The sequence below is a fragment of the Puma concolor genome, chromosome B1 (assembly GCF_028749965.1).
Source record: "Puma concolor isolate L17-30 chromosome B1, mPumCon1.1.hap2, whole genome shotgun sequence".
NCBI lineage: Eukaryota > Metazoa > Chordata > Mammalia > Carnivora > Felidae > Puma > Puma concolor.
The window spans coordinates 113,961,403-113,972,483 of NC_141670.1; the positions used below are offsets into that span (position 1 = coordinate 113,961,403).

The 11,081-nt window shown below is 40.2% G+C and overlaps 1 protein-coding gene across 1 annotated transcript in view; it reads right to left on the reverse strand.

Annotated features, from left to right (window-relative positions):
• The window catches only part of ENPEP (glutamyl aminopeptidase), a 93,355-nt gene that overhangs the window by 13,514 nt on the left and 68,760 nt on the right, over positions 1–11,081 (reverse strand). Inside the window, exons 12-14 of the mRNA XM_025921337.2 lie at positions 8,437–8,573; positions 8,251–8,306; positions 770–920 (exon numbers count right to left, since the gene is read on the reverse strand). Of these exons, the coding sequence (XP_025777122.1) occupies positions 770–920; positions 8,251–8,306; positions 8,437–8,573 (344 nt within the window). The remainder of the gene's footprint in view (positions 1–769; positions 921–8,250; positions 8,307–8,436; positions 8,574–11,081) is intronic.

Below are 11,081 nucleotides of genomic sequence, written 5' to 3' on the forward strand. Positions count from 1 at the left end.
CCCTTTTAAGCTCTACTTTTTAGTAAACATTTGTGATAAGTAGAGTAACACCTGACCTACCTACTGCACTAAGAAGATTAATCAAGTACTGATGACATTAAAATAGTGATAACTAATGTATGTATATTGCTTTTGGATTTACAAAGGGTTTTTATTTTATATGGTCTGCACTATCCCATTGCCATGGACAGTGAAGTGCTGACATTCCTATTGTATGAAAGAAATGAAGATTCACAAATATTAAAACATTTGTCCAAGTTATTGCATTTAGTAAGTAGAAGAGCTACAGATTTGAATCCAGAATTTCCTTAAAATCGCAAGTGACCTAGCAAAGTGTGTCAGAAATCACAAAACAAAGTAATCAGAATGACTAGCCCATCATAAACTCTCAAAGTGGAAATAACAGCAGTAAGAATAAGGAAATATAATGTTATATTTTGGTAAGAATAAATTCACTTTAACATTGACAAGTCCATTAAAAATAAGATCTAGTTAGTATCTTGTCTATTTTAACTAAAATATTAATTCTTGTATTCTTTCCAACACTAAAATATATCATTATGTGGTATACTGAACCAGAAATACGGACATACTTCAAGTTGGAAAAAAATAGAGATAGCATCTCTTTGGTTTGACTAGTCATGTCATTGTACTTTCCTTTCATTTCACTTGGCAGGTCGATGTGCTTTGGAAGCTCCTTCTCTCAGAAATCTCCCTACTCTTCTAATTGCTACACATTTACTTTCATAAGATCTAGCATTAACATCACCTCAATCACAGGGTAAAGCTCTTTATCATCTTCAAACATGCTAATGATATAGGTTACGGCTGAAATTGCTCTCTGCCATGGTAAAAAATCTTCTTCCATTCTGAGATACTTGGTCAAGTTTAGAGCCATCTTATAATCTAGAAGTTGAGCTCTAAGGAAGAGAAAAAAAAAAAACCAGTTAATTTAAAACCATAGACTAGTACTCATTTGACTGAAAGTACTCATATGGAAATCACAGAATTCAACATTAATGAGAATCCTTCTATTAAACAATTAAGAAAATGGATTTATATGGGGGGGGCAAGTCAAAGAGGTTTGTTCACATGATGCATTAGTGCTTTCATACTTTCAGTAGTAAAGTGGAAGACAGAATATTGAAAAGTACATTTGAAAAATTGCTGAGGTAAAATTTTGGATAAAAGCCATTTAGCTATGGCTAATATTGATGGACAGACATAAGCTGATTGTAATATACATATGTACCGTGATAAATATATCTTATGGAAATTACATTTGATGTGAAGAAGCATGAATGACAACACTCATGAATTATGAATACTTAAAACATTCCAATTTAACTTATATTGCCCATTAAAACATCTTTTTCATATACTTCCAAGTAACACTAATAAATATAGATTTTGTTCTTCCACAAAATCTGAAGTTTCTATCGACATTTCAAAGTTTAAAGAATCCAATTTCTTCCTCCTTAAAAGGGATTCTAGAGCCTTTTGAAATACTGTTCTCAGAAATCTGTTATGCCTCACATTTTAGACTAGGTTTTAAAAAAGAACCTTAGATGGGAATCCTGTCTTTTCAAATTACATTTTGAAAGTTTAAGTTAAATAATAAATGTTAAATTATTGAATTAGTAATATTGATGTGTTGGCTATTATGTTTGAAATTATTTTGTGAATGAATAAGACAGTAAATATATCTTGATTTCTTCCCAAGAGTTTGATTACAGGATGTACTAATATTGGACAGATAGAGAAGAATACAAATCTTTGATATCATTTGATTTACATAATGAGATATGATACACAGCTTGTTTTCAGTTCAGAGAGTTGATTTCCCCTATTTTCTCAGTTCCTGATCTTATTTAGAAGGAATTATATTTTGAAGCTTTCAACCTCCCTTATTAATAGTATAAATAATATGGAGAAATGGTGTGTTTTATTCAGAATGTTGGTTAAGTAAAAAAAAAAAAAATGTAGAATTTTGTGTTGATACTTGAAACTTGAGAATTTTCTAATTTTAATGATTCTCTATTTTCCCTGGTGGATAGAGCAACAACCATGTCCAGTTGGTGATTTTTTAAGGTGGTTATGAAGAATAGTTGTTGCTCTGAGGATCAATTTAGTGAAAAGGACAATGAAAGTTTAGGAAGGATGACAGATTGTTTGGTCAGAAGCCAAGTGGTCTGTACATTTCAGATAGGTGAAGATTGGAAGGAATGAGTCTTGGTTACTAAGGCCAGAAGAATTGGCTAATTAGGTAGCATAAGTAGAAGTAAGAAGGGAATACTATGTATTCAAATGTTGAAAATCAATATCCTATCCCATTGCCTTATATTTTCCAACATGCTTGATAGCTACGCAACAGTTCCATTTTGGTATCACTTGTTTTCTTTAAGTCTGAGTCATATGGTCAGAACTCTGGACTGGGAGTGAATTTTTGCTGATTATTATAGGGATGACATTTTGAGAAATTAGCCGATGCACCTTTCTTTTTCCACAAATTATGTTACTCCACAGCTCCTACTGGTATTTGATAACTCCAGAGGAAGAGCAGCATCATTTAACGTTTATTTATTTTTGAGAGACAGACTGAGACAGAGTGTGAGCGGGGGTAGGGCAGAGGGGGACACAGAATCCGAAGCAGGCTCCAGGCTCTGAGCTGTCAGCACAGAGTCCGACACAGGGCTTGAACTCATGAGCCCCGAGATCATGACCTCAGCTGAAGTCGGACTCTTAACCTAGGTGCCCTGAAGAGCAGTATCATTTAGAACTATGATTCTCAAATTTGAGCATACATCAGCAACACCTGGAAAGTTCATTCAATCACATACTCCTGATTTAGCAGGGGTTCTGATTTGGCAGATTTGGAGTAGAGCCTAAGAATCTGAATTTCTCACAAGCTCCCAGGTAGTATTGATACTGCTGGGACCACATGTGAAGACCTGCTTTTGAGAACAAAGTCATCTCTAGTGCCCTTCTCACATCCCCTTACAGTCCTGTGTTGGCTCACAGCTGCCACCTTCTTCAGAGACTAGCCCTTGGCCAAATACAGCCATCCTACCTAAAAGGTTATGCAATCCCCGCCCCTGGCCATTGATTTTAGGATTCAGGAATAAAATAAGCCAACTTGTTTCCCTCAAGTTGGACCCACTCTTCAGCACAATTCATAGCTTTCTAGTGGAATCTAGCAAAGCTCGACTCCATCTGAGACCATATTATGGCTTAGCTTTTTATCCCTGTCCCATTCTGTTTCTCATACTCCCTATCTCATGAGAGTTCTCTCTCAATAAACTACACATGCATTAACCCACATTTCATACTCTATTTCTAGAAAGGGAACTCAACCTAGGATATCATTCTTATGCAACTTTGAGTCTCAAATTCCATTAGTTAAATCCATAGACATACAGCATTTCTGAAAGCCAGATGTGGTTAAGAATTTTCTTTATTCAAAAATCATCCAGGGGCACCTGGGTGACTCAGTCAGTTGAATGTTCGATTCTTGATTTCGGCTCAGGTCATGATCTCAGGTTCATGAGATGGAGCCATGCGTTGGGATTTGCACTGAAAGTGTGGAGCCTGCTTGGGATTCTCTCTCTCTCCCTCTCCCTCTGCCCCTCCTCTGCTCACATTCTCTCTCTCTCTCTCTCAAAATCAATAAACATTAAAAAAAAAATCTTCCATCAATCTAGCAGAAGCCTAGCTTGATGGACTTAAACTGTCCTATAATCCAGAGAAGAGGGAAGCTAAAACTTAAAGTTTCCACCAAACTCAATGGCCAAGAGGACAAGCAGGTCTAATGAGAGAATTCTTGCTCTCCTATCTTTGGCTAGGGCAGCCAGGAAGTTTGGGGAATCCTGTAACAAAGGGTTTGTTTTTGCTTCCCTGGATGTGACCTGGAAAGACAGCATAGTCCTCAGAGAAGCTGAGGTAAGCATAGTGTCTTGCCAAACATTACTCTTTACTGGGACATTAGAAACAGTTCAGAGAGGTGCCTGGGTGGAAGGAACTGACCTCATGTGCTGATGTTCCCCTGCAAAGCCTTGGGTGGTGTGGAGAATTTCAAAAGTTCCCATGTGTCTGATCTCTCAGGGTTCACTTGCCAATTAAATTCTAATTTCTGGCTTAAAACAGTCTCTTTGCAAACAAATAGATCCTTTTTGGAGTCTTAGTTGATTACTTCTCCTTCTTTAAAAGGGAGTCCATGGGCGGTGTTGGGGTGTGGGGGAGATTGGGAGGGTGAGGTTGCTTATCCAGGTCTGTGTTGTGCTCTGGTCACCTCTCAAACACCTATAAAATGGTAAAACTAGTGACCTAGAGATCTGTAACCTGGCATAGCTGATGTTCACTGGCTGTCTTTATTTGCTAACCTGCTCCTCACTTCGGATGTCACAGGAGCCACTGCTCTGTGAAGCCTGGCTGAAATTCTGTCCATATCATTAGCTTAGGTGGCCCTTTAAGCCATCCTTTCTGCCCTTCTTCACCTAAAGACCCCTGCTCCCGCCCACTGGCTAGCTAGCCAGTACTCTCTGCTTTCCCTTATGTTACTCTTCACCCCTCTCCTGGCTGTAGCACAGAGTGGGCCACAGAGCACAATATAAGCTACTGAAAAGGAAAAACCTACAGTAACAGGTGGACAAAAAAAAAAAAAAAAAAAAGGATTCTTTCTGTCTCAGTTTTGGCAAGGCCCCTTGCCTCACCCCCCTTGGCCTAAATCCCAAAGTAAGATTCAGGCCCACCAAATTGGAACTAACATGGTCAGGACAGATTTTTGTGATTCTTAGCTGATAACCCACCACTAGCCTATTACAGGCATTGGAGAGGCTAGGGGGAGAGAGGCATTTTAAAAGAAGCCTTTAGGGGGCCACCTAGGTGGCTCAGTCGATTAAGCATCCAACTTCAGCTCAGGTCATGATCTCACGGTGTGTGGGTTTGAGCCCCGTGTCGGGCTCTGTACTGACAGCTCAGAGCCTGGAGCCTGCTTCGGATTCTGTGTCTCCCTCTCTCTCTGTCCCACCCCCACCCACACTCTGTCTCTTTCTCTCTCTCTCTCAAAAATAAATAAACATTAAAAAAATTTTTTTAATAAAAATAAAAGAGGGCTTTTGGGAGCGCTGTCAGTGTCCTGTGAATGCTCTCCTTCCACAGGGGAAAGAGGGATACAAGAGGCTTTTCCCCTTATGTCAAGCTTAGGAAAAGAGGCTTTAATGAGACCACTTGACGAGTTTTACCTGTGTAACCCGGAGTTTGGAGGCACAGTGGCCTGGCGTCTGATACCCCAAGAAATCTAAAGGATAAGAGACTATGGTTGACTACTGCTCTGGCCTCACAGTGAAGAGATAAGACTGCATGGGGTGGCCCATCCTTCCAGACTATGCTGGGAGAAAAGATACATGAATACTTCCTGTGGAGCAGAGGTGGTTCTGAGGTTTTCACTTGCTCACCTCAAGGAACTGCAGGAGAAAGACTCTTAGCAATAAAAATGGGTGTGGATGGCAAACACCCGAAGAAAACAGCACACCAGGAAAAGAGTCAGTATTCAACATCTACGAAGTTCAGACGGCACCAAATGTGGACAGTATGTCAGGCTCTTTCTTCCCTTCACCTGCTCTCCCTTCTGGCTCTCCTTGCCTTAGGTCTGGAGGAAGCAGAGGCAGCCCAGTAAGGGCGGGGAAAAGTAGAAGTTCCATGCCGAACAATGGGGAGGACATCAAGCACCTTGTTCCTGCTGCAGGTAGCCGGCCTACAACCTGCCTGAGTTGGGGGCAGGGAGGAACTTTAAAGGAAGTTGGTAACTTTGATGGTTTTACTGGACTGGCCATCTACTCAAACTGAGCCTGTCTGGGGGACTTGAAGCGTTGCAAGAATTTTTATTCCTTGTCTTAGACAAATGTACCCATCTGGATATTCATCCAGGGCAGTAAGAGTACTGGCTCCTCAAATTTGGGGACAGGGGAATCAAGAATGCATTTATTTTTAGATGTGCTCTTTTAGTCCTGCTTATGAAACATGATAGTTACATTTCTCTTTGAACAACCGAGCGGAACTGCATGAATTCTTATCCTACCCCAGGCACTTACCTGTGTAACTCCTTTTTTCTCCCTAAAGCTTCAGAGTGATCTGAATGTGTTGTGTGTGAATGTGATGTGTTTCTCCTTTTTTCTCCCTAAAGCTTCAGAGTGATCTGTACCTGGCTGCAGTCAACACTAGTGGACTCTGTTTCCCTGAGTCTTGTTTTCCTCATGTGTTACAGAAAGAAATTGGGTGATAGCTCAATAGCCCAGGTGGTAGCTCAGGTATTTTCCAGATGGGTTGCTGTGTGACTCTACACACTTTTTGGTTTTCAGATTTGTTTCACCTTCTTCCTTTCCTTATCTCTTCAAAATTTTACGGGGCTGTGGCCGAGGAGCTGAGCAAATGTGAGAAAGTCTTTCAATTCCATGAGTTATTTGCTTTATACACAGTTCCCCAGAGAGAGCTGTTCAAGAGGCTTTCACTTCTTAAAGCAAAAAGAACTGTCTGCATTGTGTTGTGATGGGAATTAAACCATAAAGAAAGATACTGCCATTCTGTGTAATTTCTAACAGCCAAGAAGATGCCAAGCTTTGGAAACGGTCATGATGCATTCAGAGGAGAGTTTCCCCCAAAAAGAATTCTTAATGGTTCTATTATGTTTTAAAATATTATCTTCCTTTACCACTTAATTTCCCAGGCCTGTGCAGTGTCTGGGACAGGCAAGCGGTACGCTTTAATTAAGTACTTGCTACAGGCCAGACATTGTTTGGGGCGCTTTATGCACATTATTTCATTTATTTCTTACAAGTCTCACCAGGTCACCTCCATTCTACTCAAGAGTCAGAGAGAGGTTAAGAAATTTACTTACGGTTACACAGAACCAAGATTTTCATCTGGTTCCCCAGCTCCTTTTTTAGCCCTACTCATTCCCTCCTTTAAAACTGTCGAGAAGGGGGGCGCCTGGGTGGTGCAGTCGGTTAAGCGTCCGACTTCAGCCGGGTCACGATCTCGCGGTCCGCGAGTTCGAGCCCCGCGTCGGGCTCTGGGTTGGTGGCTCGGAGCCTGGAGCCTGTTTCCGATTCTGTGTCTCCCTCTCTCTCTGCCCCTCCCCCATTCACGCTCTGTCTCTCTCTGTCCCAAAAATAAATAAAAAAAACGTTGAAAAAAAAAAAAAAACTGTCGAGAAGGTTTTCTGACTTCCAGTGTATTATCGAGGAAGTCTGTGTAAAATAGTTCTCTCATTCCTTTAATGCTGGCATACTATCCCTCAGGTATGCATTCAGCTCATATTTAATGAGCTTCTGCCATGGGCCAGTCACAGGAGCTGGGAATAAAATACACCGGGAACATGATCTGGGCTCCTACCCTCACCAACTTACAGTTTGGTAGCTTGGTAGGTGAGATGGACAATTAATAAGAAATGACCATATCATATCGTGGTGAAATACAGAGTCCGCAAAAGGGACACCCAACCCAGACAAAGGGGCCAGTGAAGGCTTTTTTTATGTCTAGGATGAGGCCACTACAAAGCCACGAAACCAGTGGCTGTGTCCCTAGCTCCTACAAGTATCAGAAATTCAACAAATACCAGTTGAATTAGTGGTGTTAGACTACTTGAAAACAAAACAAAACAAAACAACCCTCAAAGGTACTGTGGTTACTACTCCTCCATTTCCCTAATATATGTTGATAATTTTTTTTTTTCTAAGCGTAGGTTACGTTCAAGCCATGGGGAAAAAAAAAAAGTCAAATTTCTTAAACGGTACCTTAGTTCTGATCAATCCTAGAGCACCATGTTTCATTCTTTTTACCTTGATTACTTCAAGATTTGACAACTCTGGCCATAAAATGATACAATGGGCTTAGTTAGGCTCATAGAACTAAGTTAATGAAACACATTGTAATTTTATTAAATCAAATTATGCAAGTGCACTTTTGAGCATTTGCAAATGTCACTCCTAATTAGCTCAAGGGCTCTGGTATAGTCAAACCCTACTCAAAGGTGAGTTTTTGTGGGTCTGATAAGAGCTAATATCAGTATTTGGGCTATGAGGCTTATATGGGTTTTTAAAAAGAGAGTTAAGGAAAACAATAATGTTATAAATAGTGGCTTTGGATATTTTAAGCTATAACTAATACTTGAACATTGTTGCAACTCATTAAGAAAAGAGATTTGGGATACAATCCATAGTATTTTAAATAGTCTAAACTCATTCCAAAATTCACCTTGCCAAGGCAAAAGCATCATCGATAAGACTTGCGCGGTCAGCAGAAGAAAACCCCTGGGAAGAAGAAGAAAATGAGGTAAGAAGCACAATTTCTAAAACAAAGAATGTTGAAAAAAATTAATATCATTCAAGCTGTTGTTCTTAGAACAAAAATAAAACAATTCACAACCATTGCTACTCTTACCTTGTGGTTGAAGGAAAGATTGGTAGCTATCCATTCCCAAGTTGGTACTTCATAATTTACACGATAAAACCCAATATGATCTGGGTTTATTTTGAGAAAAACATTTCCAGCAGGATTAGAAGAGTTCAAAGTGATTCCTGTGGTAGTAAATAAACACTAATGAGAAACATGTTTGCATATACTGTAAACACAGAGAAATTAGGCCCAGAGGGTCAGAAGAAAAGAAAAGAAATATCAGCTCAAGGAGTCAAGTTTGATTTGGATCCAAAGCCCCAAAGCCTAATTCTTATTTAGTTGCCTAATTTTAGAATGTCACTGTAGTACGTGAGCTGAAAAAGAATAACTTATGTAAATAAGCGTCCTGTGATTTGTGACTTATACTTCTTACTGGTAGTAGCTTGCCAAAGGAGTGAAATAATTCTGTGCTTGTCAATCCTTCAATAAAAGTAAACAATGCCCAAAGACAGAGTGGTTCGTGCTTCTGGGGGTAGTCTGCATATTTCTAATCGTGATGGATGAATTACACAAAGAATATGCACTGGGCAGCCTGGCGAGGCGATAAAAATGTAAACATTTCAAAGAATACTTTATTTATTAAAATCAACATTCAAATTGATGGAAATGGCTATTGCCTAGCAGAACAATGATTTGAGCATCAGTAATGCTTTTAAAATGTCAAGAAGGCTCGCAATAGAACTGAAATCCAAATACAACATTCTTGATTTTGTAATCCATTTCATACTTGCTCTTCCAATTTTATTTATCTTTGTAAAGTCTTCTGTTTCCTTATTTCAGTTGATCACATCAATGCTTTTCAGCAATGGATTTGCCAAATGAACTCTCTTTCTAAAGTAGCATCCAGTATTTACAGAGGGCTCTAGTATATAGATTTTAGAAGCTCAGCATTGAAGGAACAGAGACTTAAGTGTAAGATTAAAAAAAATTCACTTAAAATAATAGCTGTGGGGGGCGCCTGGGTGGCGCAGTCGGTTAAGCGTCCGACTTCAGCCAGGTCACGATCTCGCGGTCCGTGAGTTCGAGCCCCGCATCAGGCTCTGGGCTGATGGCTCAGAGCCTGGAGCCTGTTTCCGATTCTGTGTCTCCCTCTCTCTCTGCCCCTCCCCCGTTCATGCTCTGTCTCTCTCTGTCCCAAAAATAAATAAACGTTTAAAAAAAAAAAAAATAATAGCTGTGGGGCGCCTGGGTGGCGCAGTCGGTTAAGCGTCCGACTTCAGCCAGGTCACGATCTCGCGGTCAGTGAGTTCGAGCCCCGCGTCAGGTTCTGGGCTGATGGCTCAGAGCCTGGAGCCTGTTTCTGATTCTGTGTCTCCCTCTCTCTCTGCCCCTCCCCCGTTCATGCTCTGTCTCTCTCTGTCCCCAAAAAAATAAATAAACGTTGAAAAATAACAGTTGTGCTCTGACACGACCAGTATTTATTTGTTAGTGTTACTCCTATACTCTTTAATTCATACACTCTCTCGTTTGCATGGACAATATGCAGTGTAAGTAATGGTGTGAGAATAGTATATTTGAAAATTTTCAATTTTAATGTAGTGAGGATGTAGGATGTGATATCGGAAAATAGAAGATGAAGCTGGAAATAAAGTCTGGCTCTTCAAAGTACAAGAGCCACATGCCATGTGAAGGACTCCGTCTTCTGAGAGACAGAGAAGATTTTTAAGCAGGGAAATACCATGCTCACGTCTGCTTCATAGAAAGATACCTTTGCTAGTGGTGTGAGAGAGATATTGGGAGGAGATTTAGAGTCTCCTGTAATAACGTAGGGCAAGGGGGAATAAGGGCTTACTCTAATGTGGAGGCAACGAAAAAAGAAAAGGAAGTGATGCATTCAAGAGACACATCACAGGTTAAAAGCAACAGTTGGTTTTCTTGATGTGGAAAGTCAGAGGAGAGGAAAGTGGCTTGCATGATTGGATAAATAATGATGTTGCCATTACGGAGTAGAGGAAGATGAGTTAGTCTGGGAGGAAAGATGATTTAAATTTTGGAAGTGTTCACGAGGGTTGGAAGATCTCCAGGACGCAGTAGTTTTTCATAATACATGAGTAAGCTCTTCAGCAAGACAATACTTTTTTTTAGGAGCGTTCAGAGGAGGTACTTGACAAATTATAAACCTTTACCTCACTCACGTAGTATTTATCTTTCTTTGTCATTCTCCCATGGACAGGTTGTTGAAAGGAAGCTAATCTTTTGGCAACCGTACACTTTGGATGTTTGGATCTGGAGGAGAGCCTCTTGCTAAGCACAGAGACATATGTTACAGGAGAAAGAGCATGAACTTTCGAGTCTGACAGATCTAGGATAAAACCCTTGCTCTGTGACTGACTAGCTGTGTGATCTTGGCCAAATCACTTGACCTCTCTGTGTCCCCAGTTCACCATAAGGGAAATAGGGATAAAAATCCCTCACAGGACTGTTGTGAAGATTAAATAAGATAACATCAGTAAAGCGTTGGTCACACACTGATTTGTCCAACAGATGGTAGCTATCCTCATTATTATGAAAGGGGATATGGCACAGTTCTATAAATAGCAAGGCAAATATAAATAACATTGAGAAGTTCCTGGCAATCCATCTAAATACTGCAGTATTTTAGTGTGCTTTATATATACCTAGTTAAGCCT